This window comes from Pinus tabuliformis, chromosome 9, assembly GCF_031772625.1.
Source record: "Pinus tabuliformis cultivar Carrire ecotype Pingquan chromosome 9, CPIR1, whole genome shotgun sequence".
NCBI classification, from domain to species: Eukaryota; Viridiplantae; Streptophyta; class Pinopsida; order Pinales; family Pinaceae; genus Pinus; species Pinus tabuliformis.
Window position 1 is genome coordinate 70,533,923 of NC_142307.1, and position 25,567 is coordinate 70,559,489.

The 25,567-nt window shown below is 40.2% G+C and overlaps 1 protein-coding gene across 1 annotated transcript in view; it reads left to right on the forward strand.

The window, feature by feature from the left end:
- LOC149147153 (protein THALLO-like) overlaps positions 1-25,567 on the forward strand; it is a 202,524-nt gene that overhangs the window by 44,096 nt on the left and 132,861 nt on the right. Inside the window, 4 exon segments of the mRNA XM_089445003.1 lie at positions 13,655-13,702; positions 13,798-13,841; positions 14,161-14,187; positions 14,511-14,553. Of these exon segments, the coding sequence (XP_089301129.1) occupies positions 13,655-13,702; positions 13,798-13,841; positions 14,161-14,187; positions 14,511-14,553 (162 nt within the window).

Sequence of the window (25,567 nt, forward strand, 5' to 3'; positions counted from 1 at the left end):
ATCTCCATAAATACTTGTTGGAATCGGATTATCTTTAGATCAATCCTACACCTCTCGACAAGAGGAATTTACGAAAAATATCAACTACCATAAATAAGGTGACCCACATGGAGTTTGGCCCTAGTTGCCAATTTTAACAGAATGGTAGGGACCAATGTTTTAAAACTCCGACTCCGACTCGGAAACGGTCGAGGGTCGACTCTGACTCCGACTCCGACTCGGTATCGACTCGGCCGGTTTGATTTCAATGACTCGGTTGTTGTAAAAAATACATTAAATATTTATTTTTTTATAAAAAACATAATTTTAAAGATTTTCATTCATGTTTCCAAACACAAAGCTTTAGAATATAGAGAGAAGACAACATATGATCAAAGTAGGCTCATGAATATATCCATTATATCAAAATGGCACCCAGTGCACTGTCCAATACAAAGTTCATACTTAGCCACCAATGCCAGGATTCTTTTCTGCCTTAGCCTAAGGACAATCACTAGACTACAACAACAATAATACCAATTCTCTGCCCCTAATGAAGTCTCAAAACCCTTCATTTAATTTTGGTCAAGCTCCAGAATAATCAGAGGTAAATATGTATTTATTAGTCCATTGTCAGAACGTTTGCCTTTTTAAAAACATTGTATGGCTCAATGCATTGTTTCAGTTTTCTAATTCATGCCACTAGGATAACCATACTTCGGCCTTATAATTTTCAAAATTTTCTCACAGTGATAGAATACTTTAGGGCTATAACTATGCAATAAACAACAACACAACCATTCATATGTAGGAGGCGGAACAACTTTTGACAAATGTGCTTCAGGGTTTTTGTCAAAGAGCCGAGCCAGCCGAGTTGTTACCGACCTGATCGAGTCATTACCGAGTTGGTCGAGTTGTTACTGAGTCGACCGAGTCAATGACTGGCTCGGTAACAACCTGGCCAGCCGTTCCGTTTCGGCCACTGAGCCGACCCGGCCAAGCATTGGCTTGGTCTAACTCGGCCGAGTCGGAGTCAACTCGGCCGTTTTTTAAAATAATGGTAGGGACACATCACTTGATGATGATAACAATCATTCCAGGGACATCTTAAATGATTGGAGGAATGACAGGTAATGCAGGTCATCAAGGAAATGGCCGACTCTTCAAAGAAAGCAAGGAACTCCAGGTATGAAGAATCAAATATTGTTTCTGATAAGCTAAAGGAGAATTATCTTATATTGGCCCTCTCCACTACTTCCCCAGACTCTTTGGGAATCTGGCTTATTGATTGTAGTGATTCAAGGCACTTCATCGGATTGAAGGAAGCTCTCTCTAATTTGGTAGAGATGGAAACAATCGTGGGGATTATAAATGGAGTCAATGCCACCTATCCCGGAAAGGGTGTAGGGAATGTTACTCCTCAATTGAATGAGGACAACACGATTCATTTACAAGAAGTTCTTTATGTACCTAATCTCAAGAACCTGGTGTCCATTTCAACAATGGAAGTCAAAGGTTTCAAGGTGGCATTCATCGATGGAAAGGTACGTGTTTGAAAATGGAATTTTCTTAGATGCGTTTGAGTTCATGGTTGGCAATTTGTATCAAGTTGCAGAAAGTCCATTGGGGACCATGTCAGTTGACACATCTTTTCTATAGCACCGAAGCTCTGCTTATTATGGGCCCTACCTGCTGTGAGTAAGATGGTGACAAGGATGTTTGAATTCAAGAAGAGCATGAAGGTACATGTCTGAGATGTACCGAAAGAAAAATCTTACAAGGGGACCATTCCCCTCATGTAGCAAGTCCACAGGTTTGGAACAACCCGAGGGGTTTGAGATTCATGATCAGGAATCTCATGTATGCAGGTTGAAGAAAGCTCTCTATGATTTAGAGCTAACACCTCGAGCTTGATATGAGAGGATTGATGGCTGTTTGATGAAGCTAAGATTCACTAGGAGTGAAGCCGATCCAAACCATTGCTTGAAGGTTGTGGATGATAGACCTCTCATATTGACACCTTATGAGGATGACCTCTTCCTGACAGGTGCAGACCCTCTCATTTGCAAAATTAAGAGGGATTTGGATTCCGGATTTGGAATGGTAAACTGCAAGCCCGTGACTACCTCGATGGAACTTAACCTTCATAATTTATGTGGTAGTGATGCCGGACTTGATTTGGGAAATGCCTCTAAGTTTCATAAACTCATTCTAGCATTGATGTTCTCGGTGAACTCCTGTCCGGATATATGTTTTGCAGTTAACATGTTGAGCTCATATATGGATGAGCCTCATTGGATTGGTGCCAAGAATCTTTTGAGATATCTTCGGGGCACAATCTCTCACGGAGTGAGATACACTGTTGCAAATGCGAAGCTGCATGATTATTCGAATGCTGACTGGGCAAGCAGTGTGAAGGATCATAAGAACAATTCTGGGTGCTGGTTCTCTTTGAGTTCTGCTTTGATATCTTGGATGAGCAGGAAGCAGAAGTTGGCTGCTTTGAGCACCGTTGAGACCGGATACATAGCTACAAGTATGACCTCGTGTAAAGCTGCTTGGTTGAGGAAGCTCTTCAATGAGCTGTTTGGACACATGATGGATACCACCATGATCTCTTGTGACAACCAAAGGGGGATTCGATTGTTGAGGAATCCCGTGTTCTATGACCGCTCCAAGCATATAGACATCAGGTACCACTTTATCTGGGATATGGTACATCGATGAGTAAGAAGGCTCCATCACATTGGGACTGATGTGCAGGTCGCCGACTTTCTGTCAAAGCTCCTGGGAAAGGTCAAAATTGTGACTTTCCGAGAACGACTAAGAGTCGTGGAGAGACTCTCTCCTAAGGGTCCTGTATGATATGGACATTGAGCTCTGGGAGCTCCGGGGGCTTGGGGGTACATCTTGGAGCGATGAGAAACCATAGCCTTCCCCTAGTGGTTTGCTTTGTAGGCAGGATGAGTGGTTCATCCTTCTCCTGCTGAGACACAGTCATAGGGTGAGTGGTTCAACCTTCCCTTAGTGATTTGTTGTGTACAGGGTGAGTGGTTCAACCTTCCCTTGGGATAGCCCTTGCGACATGTAGGCAGGATAAGTGGTTCATCCTTCTCCTGCTGAGACATCCTACCCATGCAGTCTGAGACTCCTCTCATTTGGCCAATGAGTAGGGAAATGAGGATAGGGACCATAGTAGTACCAATGGACGCATCGTGTTACTACCGTACTCCCTATGCTAGGATGATATTGATCTGGGATCAATGAAACTAACTTTGGGTCAGTATGAGTGGTTTGAGACACTCTCTTTTGGAACTGACTTCAGGTCAGTAAGAGTGATATAACTCACTCTCTTTTGGAACTGATTTTGGATCAGTAAGAGTGGTATGATACACTCTGTTTATTTTGAACTGATTTTGGATCAGTAAGAGTGGTATGAGACACTCTCTTCATATGGGACTGACTTCAGGTCAGTAGAGACTGGTATGAGACATTCTCGATCAATTCTTCTTCTTCATGGTTCAACAGAGTAGAGCAGAGCAGTGCAGGGCACTGATGGCAGAGATAGCACAATCTGGCAGATGGATTAGCGGATGGAGTTCTCCCTAGTTGAGAGGGAGTGTTTAAATTGGCAACTAGGGTCAAACTCCCTGTGGGTCATCATATTTATGGCAACTAATATTTTTCTTGGATTCCTCTCATCGAGAGGTGTAGGATTGATGTAAAGATCATTTGATTCCGATAAGTATTCATGGAGATACAAATTTATTTGTGTTATGGGACAATTCGTCAAGGTCGGCCAACAACCAAATTGCCCCCACTTATGCTCAACGTTTTAGTATAAATAAAGGTGCCTTGAAAGTCATTTAGACACACACTCTTGTGATCTCTCCTCTCCACTCGTCTGGGTTTTGGTGGAAGGAGACATCACCAAGAATCTACGTTGCCCTAATGTAAAGAAGCTCTACGCTAAAGGAGATACCCTAACCCTTAACGTTGTCATGGTGAAGGAGGCCTTAACGCAGTGGAGAAGGCTTCTATAATGCTGGTCTAGAAGAGGCCCTGAGCTGCCCTAAACGCAGGTCTAAAAGAGACCTACAATGCTGATCTATGAGGCCCTAAGTCAGCTGTCACAATGTGCCCTAGCCGCAGTCTTATGACAAGATCTATGGTGCATAAAGAGCTTTGTTTTGGCCGCATAAGAGAGAAGCCAAACGAAGGTGAAGGAAGGCAGAATTTATGCCTCCTTTTAGATTGTTTGGGAGCCGAGTTACTACAGGCAGGAGTTCGAGGTCATGGTGGGAAATTCTGGGCAAAAATAAAAGAAACCTCACAGGTAAACAGGTCGAGTTTCCTTGGGTAATTATAGGGAGGAAGGGAGGCTTGTTTTGGAGGTTGAGATGAGTATTAGGCCCTCCAAAATAAGGTGCATATTCCTGTACTAGCAGCGAAGGAAAGGGAGCCTTGTTGAGGGTTTCTGAAGTGTTCTTGTAGGCAGAATGATGCGCTAGACAGGGGCGAGCAAGTGTAGTAGGCAACTACATTGAAGAAGGACAAACCTAGGTGGTTCGTGGAGCAACTTGTGCATGGAATCATGGGTATTCTCTCTGGTTGGTTGGTTAACTGTGGAGCATGTTTAGGGCTGCGTAAGTGCCCTAACCAGGTCAGCAACAAACAACAACATGCAAACATAAATGACAACTGTGTTTTGTTTAGGAGGGCTGTTAGATAGGACTATCTTGATGCTCCAATCAGTCCATGATGAAGGCCGCCCTATATGCTATTAGAATGCCATTCAATGTAGCAAATAGAGATCCTAACAGTGGACTAATGTAGTGCATGATAAGGTGCAACATGTTGTTGAATGTTGCTGCATGATGATGTGCATATTGATGAAGTGTAGGGTAGCATGATGTGTGTAGCACGAGTGTATCAAAGTGCAGCAGTGTGATAATGAATGTTGCAAAAAGATGCAGCATAATGGGCACAATAAGGTACAAGTACAACTTATTGAATGTTGCAACGAGATGCAGCATGATGGGCATAGTAAGGTACAACTTGATGTTGTAGCACAGGGAGGTGCAACAATATGATGTGTGCAGCATGGTAATGAGGTCCAGCATGATGATTGGGTGTAGCACAGTGAGGTGCAGCATAGTGATGGAGTCACCTTGGATCAATGGAAGCAGTATGCCTTCAACTCAGCTCAGATCAACTACCTCATATGCTATCTTCTTAGAGAAGATCTATGCTATTATTTTGATAAGTCAAGAAACTGACTCTGATGTATATGTACTATCTCTCTCCCTGTTGAACTATTGAAGAACATATAAGAAGAATTGATCAAGGGTTTCCCCACATTGGGGTTTGTCCTTGGCTAGCACCACATCTTGTGTCCTCTTGTCTTGGCTTGTCTTCTACGATTTATGTTTATGTTCTATCTGCATTTTACTATCATGTTAAATGTGATTGCTAATCTGGAATTGATATTGAGTTAATGTGAAAAATTGAAGTAAATTGCTCTCAGCATAAAACATACCTAAAATTAACAGGTTTGGATCAACATAGCTCCCCGTAAATCCCAGCTTCATAACATAACTGTCAATCCTCTCATACCAAGCCCTAGGGGCTTGCTTCAACCCATATAGGGCTTTCTTCAACCTGCATACATGTGTCCTTCGATCTTGTACTTCGAACCCCTAAGGTTGTTCCAAGTAGACTTCCTCCTTAAGCGAGCCATGCAAGAAAGCAATCTTAACGTCTATTTGATGTACGCTCCATCCTTGAGTGGTAGCGAGAGCAATAATAGATCGGAATGGTATATCGGGAAACTGGTGCAAATATCTCGTCATAGTGCACTCCTTCCTTTTGAGAGAAGCCTTGAGCAAGGAATTTGGCCTTATAGGTTTCAACACTCCCATCAACTCCATGTTTGATTTTGTAAAGTCATTTAGAGGTGACCACAAACTTGCCCTTAGGTATATGCACCACATCCCAAACATCATTCTTCACGGTCGATTCATATTCCTCATTCATCGCATCCTTCCATTCTTGGTGCTTTACGACTTCTTCGAATGTTTATGGTTCAATTTGAACAATAGTACTCATAGCAGCCAAATATCCTTGGTACCTGTTTGGCTTCTTACTTTCACGTAATGTCCCTCTTGGAGCAGTATGTTTTTCAACATCTTTGAGAGTGTCTTTGAGCCATAGGGGTCTATTCCTTGAGGTAGAGGGATCACCAGGAGGTGGATCAATAGGATCCATCAGACCATCAACATTAAGCATGGGCTCATCTATCGGAGGTTCATCTTGTTTTTCCACAACATCATCATTGTCCTTCCTTGCGACATGGAGATCTCTAGCTTTCCCAAAGGTAGTATCTTCATCAAAGGTGACATCTATTTGACTAGATACATAGATTCTAGATGCTTTGGAATTTTCACTGTAGCCAACGAGTATACCCTTCTTCTGAGATGCTTCCAACTTGTTTCTTTTCTCTTTAGGCACATGAAAATACACAGGACAACCAAATATTCTAAAATGAGAAACATCAGGTTTCTTACTAGTGAAAACTTCTTTGGGTGTCTTGAAATCCAATGCTTGATGCAGGCTCCTATTTTGAACATATACAACAGTGTTGGCAACTTCTCCCCATAAGAACTTTGGTAGACCTTGATCATGGAGCATGGCACGGGTGGCTTCCATGATTGTTCGATTCTTCCTTTCAACAACACCATTTTGCTCAAGAGTGTATGGAACAATTGTCTCCCTCTTAATGCCAGTCTCTCTGCAAAAGTCATTGAATTCATTTAATTCATATTCGGTTCCATTGTCGGTCCTCAATATCTTGATCTTCTTCCCTATTTGATTTTCCACCAATGCTTTGAAAGAACATAACCATTTGAACACTTCATCCTTCTTCTTCAAGAAATAGATCCATGTTTTGTGTGAGAAGTCATCCACAAAGATTGCATAATATAGATATCCTCCCAATGATGTTACGGGCAACATACCAGATAGATCACAATGGACAAATCGAAGAATATTGGTAGTCTTGCTTTCACTAGAAGGGAATGGTCCCTTTGTAAGTTTCCCAGTTGCATAACCCTGACAAACACCTTCATGGTTCATATTGAACTTGGGCATACCTGTGACCATCTTCCTTACCCCAGGTAAGGCTTTGTAATGTAAGTGGGCGAACCTTCGATGCCATAGCTCAGATTGAAGAGAAGTATCGCTGGCCAAAGCTCCCAAAGGACTTCCTCCAACTTGATTGAAACCATCAACCCTAAATCCAAGAGTAAATGCATATTTAGGGTTTCTTTGCCAAATACGTACTTTTCTATCAATGAATGCTACCTTGAAGCCTTTATCTTCCATCGCAGAAATAAACACCAAGTTCTTCTTCAAATTGGGCACATACAACACTTCTTGTAGATGAATGGTTTGACCTTGATTCAAGTGAAGAGTGATAGTACCTATCCTTTTTACGGGGTAGATGGCATTATCTCCATGTATGATCTCTAAATTAGTCTTCTTTTCAACCAAATTTGAGAGGGCCGCTTTGTACCTAGTGAGGTGCCTTGAGGCTCCACTATCAATCAACCAATGATCCAAAGTATCCGTAGGAGAGGTAGTAGATAGAGTGGAAATAAGATAGAATTCATCTTGTTTTTCTACAACATTACTTTCATCATACTTGGTATTTCTTGTTCTTTTGGGAGGTCGACCATTTCCATTTCGAGTAGCGGGAGCACTCCTCTTTCCTTTGTTGTTGAACTTGTTGTTCCTTTGATTGCCATTGCTTTTGAAATTGTTGTGGTTGTTGTTGTCATCATCCCTTTGATAATTCTTCTTATGAGGTCACTCTCTAGCATAGTGTCTGAACTTGCTGCAATTGTAGCACCTTCCTTTTCTTCCTTCTTGAATCCTTGACCCTGTGTTCTTGGACCAACATTAGTCTTCCTCTTTGCATGAGCGGAGAAAGCAGTAGGTTCATTTCCAATTGAAGTTTTGTCTCTCTCCATCATACTAGTCTCTTGAGTGCTTCTGGCCAATAACTCATCGAAACAAGGTATCCTGCCATTGTTGAGAATGGTAGTGACAAATACATCCATTGTCTGGGGAGACGTCCAAAAGCAATGAGCAAGAGCTCCTTGTCAGAAATAACTTCTCCAATAAATAGCAAGTCATTCTTATTCTCATGAAGTAGGATTGAATGGATTCCCCTTTATCCATCTTGATATCCTCCAACTTGTTTTTGAGAAAGAGGATTTGATTTGCATTGTTCACTTTGAACATCCCAACCAGCGTATCATATATCTCCTTAGAAGTTCCCAAATCAAAAATATAAGCAACCAAGTGCTTTTGAATAAAGTCGATCAAAATTTTCTTTGCTTTGACCTCACCTTTTTTATACTTCGTCTTAGCAGCAGCCAATGCATTTGAAGGAGGCTCCACCACTTTTCCTTGCACATAGTCCAATACTTAATGCTCCTCCAGAGTCGAAACCAAAGTCATCTTCCATGCATGATAGTCAGATTTGTCTTTGAGCTTGTCCTCAGTCTTGAAGTAAGATGTAGAAGCCATTGAAACTTGTCCAATAAATCTCTTTTGGTGATTCCTTTTTTCTCTCTTGCTTGGGCTTTGTCTTCACCTAACTTTGATACCGTGTTAATTTTAGTTAACAATGGTATGTTCTATGCGTAGCATAATTACTTCAATGTTCCTTTAGTAGCCCAATGACAATTTTCATTTAGTTTTCCAATAGCAATCACATTAACGATAAATCACATTGACAGTAACTATAGATACAACATGAACAATAAAAAGCAGAAGACAAGCCAAGACAAGAGAACACCAGATTTGTCGAATGCCAGGGAAAAACCCCAAAATGGGGAAAACCCTTTGATCAATTCTTCTTATTATTATATCAAATGTTCAACAGAGAGAGAGAGTATAATAAAGTCAAAATTGACTTGCCAATAGACGATCAAAACAGCCCTGACAAATTCTGCAATTCTTTCCTTGGTCAACAACAGTCAAATCAGCAGTAGTGTGCGCCCTAACCAATCGACGGTCAAGGGTCAAAACAACCCTTTAGCAGCTTGTTCAAAGCGCATTCAAGTCCGCCTCCTTAGCTGGTCAAAATCAACCCAAAACGGTCATCCATACAACAGTCAAACTCAGTCAACTTGAAGTCAACTCTGTGGTCAAACAGGTTTGCGGTCAACGTAGGTCAAAGTGCCTAGAAATTCTTGGTTTCTGTGCCAAGCAGTATGACCTGCCAAAAATGCCACAAAAATCGCAGTCAAAGAATGAGTCAAAGTTTCTGGTCAACGCTGGTCAAACCCTGCAACAACTCTGAAATTTTGGTCCTGTAATCTGCCCAAAAATTCGTCCTCCTTGCCACACGTGTGAGATAAATCCAACTGCCCAATGAGGTGTACGATCCAATCAGACGAGGAGAGAGAAGATGTGTGTGATGAGATGATGCCAAATGAGGTTTGAGGTCTCTTATGTTTATACAAGTTGTTGGGGCTCATGTCCATTGGGCTTCATGAGCCGACATGATGATGTGGCCGACCTTGACAATTTGCACATATTAGGACATCTTGACTATATCTCGTGGAGGCAATTATCAGAGACAATTCTTTATGGCCAGATATCTAGGGATTAGGTTTGTTGCAAACAAATTGGAGTAGGCTAGAGAGTACAAACCTTGTTTCTTAGACACATCATCAGATGTAAGTGGATGGTCGCGTAGCCCATCATCTAGGTAGAATTTCGTGTACACTCTTTCTTTCTCGAAGTCATTTTATATTTGGTTTCTTTCCTTCATAGAGTCTGATCTCTCAGAGACTGCCATGAGAGAGGTACCCCTACCTTGCACTTTTCTCTGCAGAAGCTCTCGCTTCAAATCCTCTCCCAAGCTAGGAACGAGGTTAGTTTTGAGAGGCATCTCAATTTCTCTAGTCTATGACTATCTCCCCAAAGCACCTTCCCTTGTTTGGATTCTCCCTTGATTTGTTGAGACATCTCCTATCAACTAGAAATGTTTTGAATCAAGCTAGTTGAGAAGATATCTACAGATTGTACATTCAGGTCACTTGGACCTCACCTCCAGTGAGCTTGGGCTTGAAGACGTCCTACTTAGAGCACTTTTTGGAGTTCCGGAACGACATCATTGTCCGCTCCCCTTATACGTGCAAGCATTGGATGTGCTCGCTCAAGATACCTTTTGGACAACTTTGGGTTGGCTCAAATCGACTCTGGATAGAGAAAGATCACCATATACCATGATTTGATAGCTATGTTGCATGGGTTCCCGAACCCGGGGGTGGGGTTCTCGAACCCAAGTACTGGATTCTGGTATGGGTGCTTCTGAGAAGAACCCATAAGAACTAGGTTCTTCTATGAAGAACCGGGTTCTTCTATGAAGAACCGGGTTCTCCATTAAAAAAATTTGGGTTCTTTTGTCTTGACAGGTACGAAGAACCCTGATGATGGGTACTTGGAACCCCAAAATCGGGTTCTTTGGAGTTTATTTTAGTTTTTATTTTTAAATTTTTAATTAATTTAATGGGCTTTCCCTAATATTCCAAGTAGCTAGTTCTGCATCTTTCGAGAGGAATTGGAGTACTCATGCCTTTATCCATTCAGTAAAGAGAAATAGGTTGGGCTCAAAGAAGGCAGAGAACTTAGTGTACATTCATAGCACACTTTGTCTCATATCTCAAAAAGATCTTGGTTATAGAGAGGGTCCTTTCAAGAGATGGGACCAATACACAGATGATGCTATGTGTGTGGGCGAGGAGATACAACCAGATGGCCTTATTGAGCTACCTCCAATTGCTATGGATGAGAAAGAGCCTCAAGATGAGAGTGATTCCTACTTGGAGAGCATGCTAACTGAAGATTTGAGTGATGTTGATGACATGGCTTGAGGAAGCCATTGTTCACTATTAGCTATTTTTATTTTAGTATTTTAAAATTTCCTAGTTTTTGTTTGGAGATGCCTTAAGGCAAATTTTGAATGTAGAATGACAATGGACATATATCATGATTCTTATTAATATGTAAACTCCAATTTTCACTTGATATAAAACTAAAAATTTTGAAATTTCATTGTGAATGTTGAATGTTCAATGATGTGCATGTTTAAATATTTAAAGTTTAAATCATAAGTATTTTAGTTTTCTTGTTTAAAGTTGAAAAATATACAAATTCACATATATTATAATTTATAAAATATAATATTTATATATATATATATATAAATTATAATATAACCCTGACGAACCCACGCACCTTGTTTCAGAAAATGACGTCCCCGTCCCCATCCCCGTCCCCGAACCCACGTTTCCTGGCAACATAGTTTGATAGGATTTGCCAAGCGTGTCACCTTCAGGAGCCATAGATAGAGATGCACCTTATCTTTTGATGTCCCCTATACTATGAGATCAGAGGATTCTATCACTGCCTCCGTAGGGATTTGAGGGGCTCCCTCTTTACTTTCTTTTTGTATCATGACCGGAGATGCCTCGCCCTCTTCATTAAGGAGATCTTTTGCCACATATCTCAGTTCGTGCATGCCATGCCCTGCCCTAGGATGACTAAACTAATCACCTCCTACTTCCCTGTTGATCTGTCAGATCGGAGCAACAAACATCATGCAGAGTTCCAATTTGTAGCAGACGGTAGAATGGTGAGACCTTGGGTTTCTGCTTCGCTCTCCCCTCTAGGAGGCCAATTGATATTATCAAGATTGGTTCGATAGTACCATTCATGCCTCAGGCTACACATTCTCAAAGGGTTAAAGATATCAACTCTAAATGGATTCAGAGCAGAGCACCTCCTGCTCGTCAGACTACTTCTCAGACCTAGAGGAGCAGCCAAAGATCCATTCAGAGTTTCCTTCTTTCGATTTTGGATTCTAGGAGTATTCTCGCTCGTACATCCCCCATAGGATTATACAGGCTGAACCCCAATGGTTCTATAGAAATTAGACAATGAGTCAATGCCTTGCTTGCCCCACTTGCCCTCGGCCATTAGGTGCAGGAGTCCTTGATGTCATCGGTTGCTTCTTCTGATCTCTTTCTTTCTCAATCTCTTTCTTGACAGGTTCTTGAGTTCTCCAAACTCACCCAATGTTTTGTATCACTGTACCTTTGTCACAATCTTATATATTGTTATGATGTTATGTAGGTTGATTTCTTCGTAGCATTTTCAGCATTTCTAGAAGTTGCGCTTGCACTCCCACATTGCATTCATATTGTTTGTACTCTTCAGTCCCATTGACCTACTTTTGTGGTCATTCGTCGCACATTAATATAATTATCATTTCTTATCTTACCTTGTTTCGTGTTGGTGTTCTGAGGGTTATCCCACCATAAAGTAGCCTTCATTGTGTCAGAACAGAGTTCACTCTCCTTGGGTCCTCTTCATCCTTGTTCTCTATGTCAAAACATCTTCTAACTCTTGCAGCCAATCAATTAACAACTTAGTGCTCAGGTCACACATGAGAGTCAGAATTTTCAGGCTTAACATTGGTTCCTTGTTTTGAGATTGCTTCTATCAATCTTTCCATGGGATCTACTGCTCCAACTGGGGCTGTTGCGTCGTCTTGTTCATCTTCTGACTCATCTGACCGGAATCTGGCTTCAATTGCTGCTAATCTCCCGAGCAATTTCTCTCCTCTATTTTGACTGTCTGACATTCATTTTGACTGTGGTTGTCCAGTTCCAATGGATTCTCCTCTGGGCCATTTTCAGGGTTGCTTTTTTACCAAAATGATGCAGACACCTTCCTTCTGCACAGCACTCAATTGCTCAGGTCTGCACAGGGACAGACTATGAATTGATTCAAACACCTCCAGTCTGCACAACATTCTGTTTTCTGCCTCACACAGCTATGAAATTAAAGCTTCACAAGGTCAAAAGAAGGGGTTAACAAATCACAGAAGTTTTTTCACCTAATTCTATCAGATCAGAAATTCAAGAAGAATACTCAACCTGCTGCATCATAAACACAGAATAGTCTTTTGCCCCTCCTCAAAATACTCATAGGAAACAACAGCATAGACAAATTCCAAACTGGAAATTAAAAACAACAGTTGTCTATCTTAACCCTAATTGCTACACAAAAATTAGTAAAGCCCATTATTCTAAATTGGCATACAGGCCAAAAAAGTGGTGTCCTGCCAAAGTTTTGATGCCCTCTGGTTTGCCTGCATAGCTCCTCTGAGCATACTCGATTACTTTCTTTTTTCTCCCATTACTCAGAGATAAACTGCCCCCTTCATACAAAGAGAACACCATCAGTTATGATCCTAAATTCCTTAACAGAAATGCATTAAACCCCTAAATTTACCGCTAATTAGAATTTCCACATGAGCATTTGAATCTGCCACGTTTCTGGGTGTTGTTGACCCCACTACATTGCACATCGTATTCTTTGCTCATGGTCTTGATCTCATTTATCTTCAGTCTACTTTGTGCCAAAATTTGTGATGAGCAGAGTTAGCATCATATCTGCTTTTATTTTGAAATTTTTTGGATTTCATAAGCAGTGGGACAATGAAACTTACCTGGCATGCAACCTCTTGCTGCTTTGGTTGTTTGAAAACAAAATAAATGTTAATCTGATTATTTTCCTCTTCTTTCTTATGCAGTTCACAAACAACGAGATAAGATTTTGCTGGATATAAATGATGATGAAGGTAGGCCTTACTGTGTCCATCCATTTTGTATGCAGACAATAACATTTTAAAGTGTAGTATCATAGTTGGTTGGCTAACATTCCAACACCCTGCAGATGAATCAGATGAAGAATTGGAGCAGCCAGTTTTTGATCTTAAGGTTTGAATGCATTTTCAGTGCATAAAGCTGTCTAACACATATAATGTGTACTTTGAGGTGGAATTTTCTTAAAATAGATTATGACATTTTCTCCATGGAAAATTTGAAGTTTAAATTAAGCAAGTCAGAAAATCTGAAGCAAATGTGTTTGATGGGTCCTTTGAGATAGAAATGTATGACTTTTTTAGGTCTAGGTTTTCAAGATTTATGGATGTTAAAGATCCTGTACTAGTTTCTATGCAGATACATGTGGTTATTTAATGCAGGTATTTCAGAGTGTTATGATATGTGACTCACATGTTGATATCTTTGATGGCAGGGTGAGAGCAGTGAAGAGAATGAAGAGGTACATATTTTCCTTCTATTCAGTATACTTTGATTGCATACTTGGCTTGATATTGAGAGATTTTGATCTTTAATTACCATTTACTATTGAGAATTCTTCTTCTATCTCTCAAAGGCAATATTGAGAGCCTTTTGCATCAATTTGTTCCATTCTTATGATTTATGTAATTTTTTTTGAAGACATACATACAAACTAATCATTGTAAGGATCTTGCATCATGTTTGAATTTGAAATGAATTATATGATAAGTTTTCTTGTTTTATTGGTTGAACAGTCATTCATTTTACTTCTTATTCTGGATTATTATTCTATGAATTATGCAGGAAAGCGATGATGATGAACAGCTTACAGGTCTTGCTGCAAAAAGTAAGGGAACAGAGTTTCAGTTTTTGTTATATCTATTCTCTTGATAGCTCACCATTGTCCATGTTGAACTCAGCACTTAAATACATCTACATTTATAGTAAAACAGAATTTAGGATCATATGAGTCATATTCATAATTGATTCATTTTATATGTATGTTTTAGATGTTTTTGGTGTACAATTAACTTTTAAGTGCTGCAATTCCTTGGTTGCTTTGTCTGTATTAAAAGCATTTCTTTGCATGTTTGCCCTTCACTTTCTACTTTCCTGCAGAACATGTCCAACTTCATTATGTAATCGAGAAGTTGAGACTTTTGTTTGCACTCGTGCAACATAACTCTTTCATGATTCTCTGATATATTTGTAGAGCTAGAAGTTCCGTGAATTTATTTTGTGTTCTTTATTCATATTGCATGATTTGTTTAGTCACTAGTGCACCTCCTTAAGATTTTCTGGAGTTTATAGAATAATATTTTTGTGAGTTATTTGACTATACTTTATTCACATTCTCATAGATATCCTAGGAATGTTCTACTTGTTTCTCTGGGTTTTGAATTGAACCTTGTGCCATGTCTTGAGGTAATGGAAATGATTTCTTTATTTTATATTTCTTGATAATAATAACAGGTTTAATGTCATTCCCTATGTGCATAATCATACAAAGACATCTCCTTCTATCAGACTTCTATGGCAAAAAATTTGTATCTTTCAACAATAGAAACAATTCTTATTCTTCAGCAAGTGGCCAATGGAGTTGGCAATGGACATATTACAATTGCTTTGCAGAAGTCTGGATTCTACCGTTAGAACTGATGTATACTCCCTTGCCTGGTTACAGTATGGCATTTGTTTATCTGATCTTGTCTTACTCATTAATTTTTTTGTTTTACTGTTCAGTTTTCTTCACCATTTTCCTAGGTTTTTAAATTTTTCCTTACTATTTTTGTTTGCTCTCCATTGTTTTAGCTCTGTTACCCATCCACATACATGGGTAACCCTAAGAGAAAATTTTGCTCCTATGATGCAGCTTGCCATCCAGCAGCCCTTACTATGATTCACAGATAACCAGCCTTATGCCTCACCATTTTTTGGTCAGTACACCCATTTATCTAGCATATTCATCGATGAAGGTGGGGTCATCAGTTGTGAGATACACAATTTTTTTTGCATACAGATGCTTTCAATTAATGTTTTGGGTATTCTCATATGGATCATGGGTTGGAATTGGATTTTAGAGCATGATGCTTGGGTTGTATGCTTTTTCCCTTACTTCACCTTGGTGGTTATCATTTGTTCCTAGTCTAGTGTGACCTTACTCTGATTGTGGTAGTGTTCCGTAATATTGTACTTAACACTTGTCATCATTCCCCTTACTTCATTATCCCATCTTTTGATTGGTTGTTCTCAGTTGATTGTGCTGGTTCCCTATATGCCTCGTCCTATGAGAAGTGGTTGGAAATACTTGAAGTTGATGTAGCAATAAAAAAGGGAAAATCTTAAGCCAAATGTTGAAATGTAAAAGAAACAAATGTTAAAATGCCTATGAATGGCAAGGGATGTAAAGCAATCAAAAGCCAATTATAGTTTGAGTCTACCCCCTCTTATACAACCGGTTGTCCTTGAGAGTATCCATGCATATCACACGTATCAAATTAAAATGAACTCTCAAAGAACATCCCAACCATGATGAAGTGGTAAACTGCCCATCATCAAAGGGGGTTTATGATTTTTGAACTGTTGTGGATATCCGATATTCCATCGTATAGTTTGTCGTAATAGATTTTATAAAAAACTGAAATCTATACTATGAAGGTTAAATTCCTTCAGTTTTTGGATTCATTAATTATTGATTTGCTGTTTATGCATGAAATAGATAAAATGCGGAAGGTAGAGAAAAATAAAATACAATCACACACCAACACCAATGAACACAAAGATATGCTCTGTGAAATCCTTATGGGAGAAAACTTAGCTGAAAGGTGAAGCCGCTTTGCTCTCTTTTGTCTGGAATGGAACTAATGCAGGTACAAAGGAAAAGGCACTCTATATGGAGTCATTTGAGACTTGTGGCTTGATAGGTTGCTACAAAACACTAATTCTCTTTGTTATGTAACTCCGTAACTCCCACTCCTATTTGGTAGTATGTTATGCTCTTCTATGGAACATGATACAACCATATAGAATGAAATCCCTTTTCTTCCTTGTGGCATGGTTAGACATTGGCCGATAGCCAACTAGGGGTTAAGTTTGTGTTGATGTTTGTAGCTTGGGCAAGTACTTCTGCATAGGCCTATGTGTCTAGCCATGTAGAAGTCGCCCATAGTCTCCTTAGGTACTTGCTTCACTGTGAGCAAGTTGCTAATGTAACTTAGCTTAAGTCTAACTTTAGAAAAAACACATATTTATGTTGGCTTATTGAGCTAAAGGAATTTAGGAAAAATAAAGTAACTTACTTTAGTGATTATGTTTTAATCTTAGTCGTTGGTCTTAAGTGAGGCGAGATATAATTTGGGCCTTTAATCACTTTGAGATTAGGGTTAGGGTTAGGGATTAGCTCAATCTAAAGTTATAACAACAAGGCTAAGGTGAGGAGAAAGACACACTATAACAATACGAGATTGAGAGAGGCATCTCAAGAGCAAATGTGTTGGGTTTTAGGGAGTGCACAGAGGCTGGAGATCTAGATCTGTAGATAAGATAAGATTATTTTATTATTGTCCAATGAATGAGAAGATCGAGCACCGATCTAGGGAAAATTTATTGGATTAGTTTAAGTTGATTTGTATTCTCTATTTTCTCAATTGGGCCATTATCCCAGGACGAGAGCCCAAGTAAGTTTGGATTATTAATGAAAAACTATCATTGGGTAGGATCTGTTGTGTCATTGTGATTGAGATTGGTACATTTTGATTCTGCTGAATTTTATTATGTTAATGAATCTAACTGTTTTTTTAATCAGTGGATCTATTAACTCTGTTAGGAATTAAGTGTTGAGTGCTAAGTTTGCAGAAAATTAATAGTTTGACTCCTTCAAATCTTAATTAGAGCTACAAGTTTGACGCTTTTAGAGTTTTCTTCATGGTCCTCACATGGCTAGCTCCATACACTTGAATAATGGAAGTTGATGTGGCATCCACTCTTACCATGATGGTCAAACACAATAGGTCAAATTGCAGGAGGCATAACATTTTTCATATAAATTTTGATTGACGTGATTTTTGCATTGTTGAAAAGGTCTCTGAGTGTAGAGCAACCTCATGGGTTCTTGTGTATAAGAGGGAAAGTTTTCCCCCCAGCAAATGTTGTTTAAGGCCTCAAAATGGCCCTAGAAGGTTTTAGACCCCAATTCTCCAAATTGGATTCCGTTGGTAAAATTGCTCTTACAAGCCGATTCCTGCAATTATTCGACTTTGAAAGCATCAAGATAGATCAAAAATAACATTATGATCCAATCTGGATCACACCTTCCCATTTTGAGAGGCTTTTGGTCCCTAAAAGCTTTATTGAATGAGCTAAGGAAAATTTTCCTCTACTTCTGCCTGGAGTACTATTCAACATTGCCTAGAAGTTGTCCCTTCAACCCAATTTGTCAAAGGCATGCTACCCTTGTCTTCTACTTTTGGACCTCTGCCTAGGCATCTAGAGCTAGGTCCTATATGGAGCTAGGCCCTCGGGCCTCTATGGAGCTGGGTTGTGATCCAACATGGAAGGCTCATAAAGTTTGAGATTTTCCACATTCACCATTGAGTAAACACATGTATGGGGGTAGATCAAGTCTGTAAGCATTATCTCCTACCCTTTCCAGTATCTCGAAAGGACCGTATTGCAGAGCCTTAATTTTCTTAACAAGTTCCTTTAGCCTCTTCTTGTTTAATTGTAACGATACTCTGTCTACCACTCTGAATGACCTCTCTGTCTCTTGTTGACCATGCTTGGCCTTGTATTTTTCTTTTGACTTCTTCAGTGCCTTTTGTACTTGCAAATAGATCTGCTTGATTTTCTTAACAAATTTCTCTGCTATTAAAGCATCCCTTGTGAGATCCTCCCTCACTCCTCCTTGCTGACATATATAACATCCAAATGTGGAGGTGGCAAATATCCAAAAGAAGCTTCAAATGGGGACTTGCCAGTAGAAGTGTTGACTGCTCTGTAATAAGAGTGTTGTATATATATTGTATTTTCAACCTAGGTCTTCAGATGCTTTTGATTGTAACCCTTTAAAAGCTGCACTAAAGTTGTATGCTTCTATTTCTTGTTTGTGTGTGGATGGAACACTGTTGACCTCTTCAATTTCATGTCCTTCTTCAACAATGTAGTCCAAAATGCATCGAGAAGTTTGATGTTTTAGTCTGAAAGAATGCTCCTGAGTCCTTGGTAACCTAAAGTGCACCCAGACCTATTCAAAAAACAAGGTTGTTGTTTCTTTCCCTTAGATGGTCTTTTCATAGTGCATGGGAATGTACATCTTGCTGAATCTATTAATTACTATGAATAGGTAGTCATGTCCCTTCCTGGTTATTGGTAAATTTTCACAAAGTCCAGGGAAATGCTTTCACAAGGATGAGAGGGTACATGTAAGGGATGGTATGGACCCTATTTCTTGTTACTAGGCTTCTTGATACAACAAAGTATACATCCTCTAGGGAACCTTGCTATATTTTCTTGTGTTCTCTGCCAGTACAATATGTTTATAAGTTGGCTACTGTCTTCAGTACGAGAAAACGCCTTGCAACCTTAGAGGTGTGAGCCTCTTTGATTAGTTACAATCACTTGCCCTTAGGAACACAAAGCTTGTCCAACTTGCAGGGTAACCCATTGTGAAGATGATAGTCAACTGTGCTGTCACCATCATTTGCATGACTCTGGCACTACAGTGGTTGAACCACCTCCTTGATGTCATCCTTTGTATATGCCTCTTTGTATGCGTCATGGGTGAAAGGCTCCCTGTGCATCAAAGTTGCTAAAGCTGTGAATTTTGATGTAGTTGGCCTTGAAAGCATGTTGGCCAGTTTGTTTGTGTTGCCCTTCTTGTACTTGATGACTAAATTAAATTACTATAAGAACCCCATATACTTGTAGTGTTTGGTTTGATGTAGCTTACTTTGGGCTTGCAAGTACTGTAATGGTTGGTGATTTGTGTGGAGAATGGTTTCCTTTTGCATCAGATAGTGTCTTGACTTTTTAATAGCTTGTATTAGAGCATAGATATCCTTGTTGTAGGTAGGGTCGTTGAGGATTGCCACATGAAATGCTTTGGAATGGTATCATTTAGGCCTTCTTCCTTGCATCAAGACCACTTCCATCACAAACCCACTCACATTCCTCTCCACTACGAAGGGATGCTGTGATTTTGGTAACGCGAGAACTGGTGCTTGGATGATATTCTTTTTCAACTAAAGGCCTTTTGCTGACCCTTTCCCCACCATAAACTTTTGCCACTCGCCTTTATGTTGTGGAGTGGTGCAACTATTGCTAAAAATGAAGCTACGAATTTCCTCAAGTACTGTGCTGACCCAATGAAACAATTGAGTTCAGAGATATTTGTAGGCACCAACCACTTCATGATGGCCTCCATCTTTGTAGGATCTATCTTGAACTCTCCTTCACCAATCACATAACCTAAATATACAAGATACTGCGACTCACATTTATTGAGATTTGCCAGTAGCTGATGTTTCTTTAAAGTCTCCAGCACTTGCATCAAGTGCGAGATGTGCTCCTCCTAGATAGCACTGTAAACCAATACATCATCCAAATAAACAATAACAAATGAATCTAGATAAGGGTGCAATACATCATTCATTAATCTCATGAATATAGCTGGTGCATTGCATAAACCAAATGTCATGACTAACAACTCATACAAACCTTGTTTGGTTTTGAAGGCGATCTTCGAAGTGTCTTCTTCTTTGGCGTGAACCTGGAGATACCCTAATTTTTAAATCGAGCTTGGTGAAATATTTTGCTTATTGCAACTGATCTAACAAGTCGTCAATCCTGGGTAAGGGGTATCTGTTCTTAAGTGTAATCATGTTTAATGCTCTGTATTCCATATACATTTGTTAATTCCCATTCTTCTTTGGCACAATTATGATGGGTGACCCAGGGGAACCACAAGGTGAGGTACTTCGTTGAAGGACATCCTGCAATTACTTCTTCACTTTGGTTGCTTCTAGAACAGATTGTCTGTACAACAAAATGTTTGGCAATGGAGAGTCTGACAATAAATGGATATTGTGCTCCACTTCCCTCTTGGGTGGTATTCCTTTAGGCTTTTGGAATGCTCCCTTGTATGCCTGTAGCAACTTTTCCAATTGTTGTCTTTGTTCTTTAGTACACCCTCCATGGATGCCTTCCCCCTTATTGAATCCTCACTACACTGATTTTCTCTTAAAAATTGTAAAACATATTTCTTGCTAGAATTGTTCAACTTCTTGGCTTGTTTATTACTTCCTAGTGAAATCTTGGAGATTGATGATGAGTGATTTTCCATCCTTGATGAAGTGATACTGGATGGCTTTTTGCATAAATAGTGCATCCCACATATACATGTAGGGACTCCCAAACACAATTCCACATACATCAATTGGTACTTCATCCAATTCAACTTCATCAATAAAATCAACACTGATAGCAAATTTTTGTTCTACATGTTTTGTTACCTTGATTTGCACATCCTTATTTTCCCGTCCCAATGGATATGGGATAAGATGGTCTCAAACCTCCAACCAAAGTTTGTTGATTGGATTCGTTGGTATGAGATTAGCCTATGAACCTGAGTCAAATAAGGCATTGATCTCGGTCTTCTTGACCTGTATCTTAATGTCGAAGAGTTTGGTCATCTCATTCTCTTCTTGATGATGAAGGCTGCTCAATTTCACCTATTTCCGCATTGATGTGCATACAATCTTCTTGTCCACCTCAGAGCTGCTTTTCACTTGATTGCTCAAATTTGTGGCTAGAAGATTCTTTCTCTTCCCATCCTCTTGGTTCTTTCAATTCAACTTTGGATGCAATTTCTTGTTATTTTTCATCATCTGCAACAATTGATAAATTTATTTTCTAGTATATTTCCTTGCTGTAAATTAATTGAAAATTTCGGCATACTAAATAAACAACATTGCTGGGACAGTAAATAAAAATAAACCAGCGGAAGGAAAAATTAGCCAATCTCGCACATGTGCTGCCTGCTGCCTTCCATCATTTGCACTGTTGCTTCCTGTACTGTTGCCCATGACACTGCTACTGCCACTGCTACATCTGTACTGCAGCTCCCTCTGAATCTGTTGCATCATGTTGCCCATAGCACCGCCACTGCTAACTGCTGCACTGCATCACCTTATACTTATCCATTTTTGCTACTGAAATGGATTCTTCACCATCCCGATCTTCTCCCTAAAATAAACAAACTTTGTTCTTCCTAGGGCCTTGGTGAGGATGTCTGCCACCTGTTCTCTTGTAGGAGTGTAGCTCAACTGCACTGCTCCTTGTTGGACACAGTCTATGACAAAGTGACACCTAATATCAATGTGCTTCGACTGATCATGAAATACTAGATTTCCAGAGAGTTTGATGCAACTCTAATTATCACACATGATCCTGGTCGCATCCATCCTTCTATTGAATAGGTTCACAAGCAATTTTCTAAGCCATATGGCTTCACACGAAGTTGTGCTGGCGGCCATATATTCTACTTCAGCTGAGCTTAGAGCTACGGATTTTTGTTTCCTACTGCACTAGGAAGTCATTCCCGATCCAATGTTGAAACAATACCCAATGGTACTTTTCTGATCTACTGAACATCCAACCCAATCTGCGTCAGTGAACCCACTCAGTTTGATGTCATTGCCTCTGGTGTACAATAGTCCATGCTCGACTGTTCCCTGTATATACTTGAGAACATGTTTGGCTGCTGCCCAATGCGCCCTCTTAGGTTCCACCATGAATTGACTGAGGGTGTTGACAACATAACAAATGTCTGGCCTGGTATTGACCAAATACATCAGGGATCCTATGAGCTGCCTGTACAAGGTGGGATCAACATCTTTGTCTTCTGATGCATCAATTTTCTTCCAGTTGGTGATCATTGGAGTAGCCATAGGCCTACAGTCCTGCATCTTGAATCTCTTCAGGATTTCTGTAGCATATCTCCCTTGTCCAAGGAAGATCTCACCCTTCTGCTGCCAAACTTCCAACCCTAGGAAATAATGCATCTGTCCCAAATCCTTCATGTCGAATTCTGTGGCTAGATTCTTCTTGCAGTCCTCGATGAGCCTGGATGATCCTGTTAGGAAGAGATCATCCACATATAATACTAGGACTAGAGGCTCATTCTCTACAACCAGATAGTAGAGATTGGGATTTGCATCACTCTTGACGAACCCCATCTTCTGCAAGTAGCCATCAATTCGACCATACCATGCTCTAGGTGCCTGTTTAAGCCCATACAAGGCTTTCTTTAATCTGCATACATGAGATTTCTTCTCATGTGTCTCAAAGCCTTCTGGTTGTTCAATGTATACTTCCTCTTCTATCACCCCATTCAAGAATGCTGTTTTGACATCCATCTAATGAATCTCCCACCCCATCTGTGCTGCAAGAGATATCACGGTTCTAATAGATGTATACTTGGCTATTGGGGCAAAGGTCTCTTCGTAGTCTATTCCTTCCTTCTGAGCATACCCCTTAGCCACAAACCTGGCTTTATATTTCTCCACACTGCCGTCTGCAACATATTTGATCTTGTAGATCCATCTCGAACCTACCACTGATCTGTCCTGAGGCCTAGGCACCACTTCCCAGACATCATTCACCATTATAGAGTTGTATTCCTCCACCATCTCATCCACCCATACTTGATGCTGAACGGCATCCTGAAAAATGGAGGGTTCCCCAACTTGAGCTACTAAGGCCTAGTATCTGTTTAGTTGTCTTCGCTCCCTTTTACTGTTCCTGGGTGCACCAATGAATTCCCCTGCATCCCGTAGAATCTGTTGGAGTTCCCAACTCGTTCTTCCTCTGGTAGTAGGTGCATCTGTCAGCTCTTCCTCTTCCTGTGATTCCTCCTGTTCTGAAGGAGAATTTCTGGTACTAGCTTCTGCTGGTTGAAGTGGTTTGACCAACGGTTCATCTTTTGCCTGCTCCTTGGAAGGCATTTCTCGAGATTTCCTGAAAGCTCTATCCTCCATGAACTTTACATCTCGCCGAACTACTACCTTCCCGCTCCCCAAAAGATAGACTCTATATGCCTTAGCATTCTCGCTATATCCGACAAGATATCCTTTCTCTGTAGTTTGATCTAACTTCTTCCTCTTCTCCTCGGGTATACGACAATATGCTAAACTCCCAAATATCCTGAAATGACTAACTTCAAGTGTCTTCCCGGTGAAGACCTGCTCTGGAGTAATCTTGCCCAATGCCCTATGAGGAGTTCTATTCTGGACATAGACTGCTGTGTTGCATGCTTCTGCCCACAGGAATTTTGGCATATCCTAATCATACATCATTGCCCTAGCTGCTTCCACAATAGTCCTGTTCTTCCTTTCTGCTACTCCATTCTGCTCCGGATTGTAGGGAGCTGTCCACTCTCTTCTGATGCCCTCCCTAGCGCAAAAATCGGTGAAGTCCTTGTCAACATACTCTCCACCATTGTCTGAGCGCAACACTTTTATCTTCTTTCCTGTCAGATTCTCCACTAGAGCCTTGAACTCTTTGAATCGACCAAAAACCTCATCTTTGGTTTTCAGAAAGTAGATCCAAGTCTTCTTGGAATGGTCATCGATGAAGGTGACGAAGTATTCGGCACCACTAAGAGCTTTTGTGGCACCACTAAGAGCTTTTGTGGACATTGGTCTGCGGATGTCTGAGTGTATCAATCCTAGTACACTCTTGGACCTATTGTTACTCTTGGACCTATTGTTACTTCTTGGAAACACTGCTCTGGCATACTTGTCGAGAGCACACCCTCTGCATACATAATCTCGTTCAACACTAAGATCTGGAACTCCTGTTACAGTTTTTTTGAGAATTCTCAGAGCCCCATGGTGCAAATGTCCCATCCTTCTGTGCCATAGTTCATTCAAATCCTTGTCTCCATCACTGCCTATCAGTGCCATTGGTGATTCTAGCTGCAGCCTGTACAACCTGTTACTTCTGATTCCGACCTGGACCTTTTTTTTCCAACTCGGGTGTTTGACGTATACTTTCTCCTTAATGAAGAAAACGTCGTAGCCTTTGCTTTGAAGTTGAGATACGGAAAGTAAATCCCTAGTCCTGGCACATGCAGTACATTGGTAGTTCGGAACCACTCTCCTGTTTTTGTTTGAAAAACTATAGCACCTTTCCCTACTGGAGTACACTTTGCCTTATTCTCCATGGTGAGCTAAAAATTCATCCTTTCTTCTTGATAATCTGAAAAAACATTCTCGGATTCCTGTCATATGCCAGGAAGCTCCACTATCTATATACCAAACCCCTAAGGAGGCAGAGCTTGTCTTCTTCCAATCTGGAAGCCAACATAGAATAATCGTAATTTCTGTCTCTTGTGCATTCTTCTGAAAATTTGCACGAGTCTCTTGGAGTGGATGCCTCTGCATCATGCTCTTGACCCATAATTGATTTTCCCTTCCTATCGCTGAATCTTTGCTCTGATACCATGTGAAAATTTCTAAACATAAATTCTATTACTGCAGTAACTGATTTATTTCACCTACTTATTATTCCCAATAAGTTATTTATGAAATCCCTTCAGTAAACATTAAAATAAATTCTACTGCAAATATCACATCATTATACAAAAATAAATATATGCACAAGAATCAATCACATCAACACAATTATTTTTGGACAATTGTCCCCGGAAAAACCCAATGCAGGAAAACCGGTGCAACAAAGGAGGGTTTTATTAATCTTCAGCAACAATCGCTTTTACAGAAAAATTTACATAGACAATGGGAGAAAACACCTGAGACTTTTTCTCCGAGACTTTCTGACACCCAGGAGAGCTTCCTTTCTCT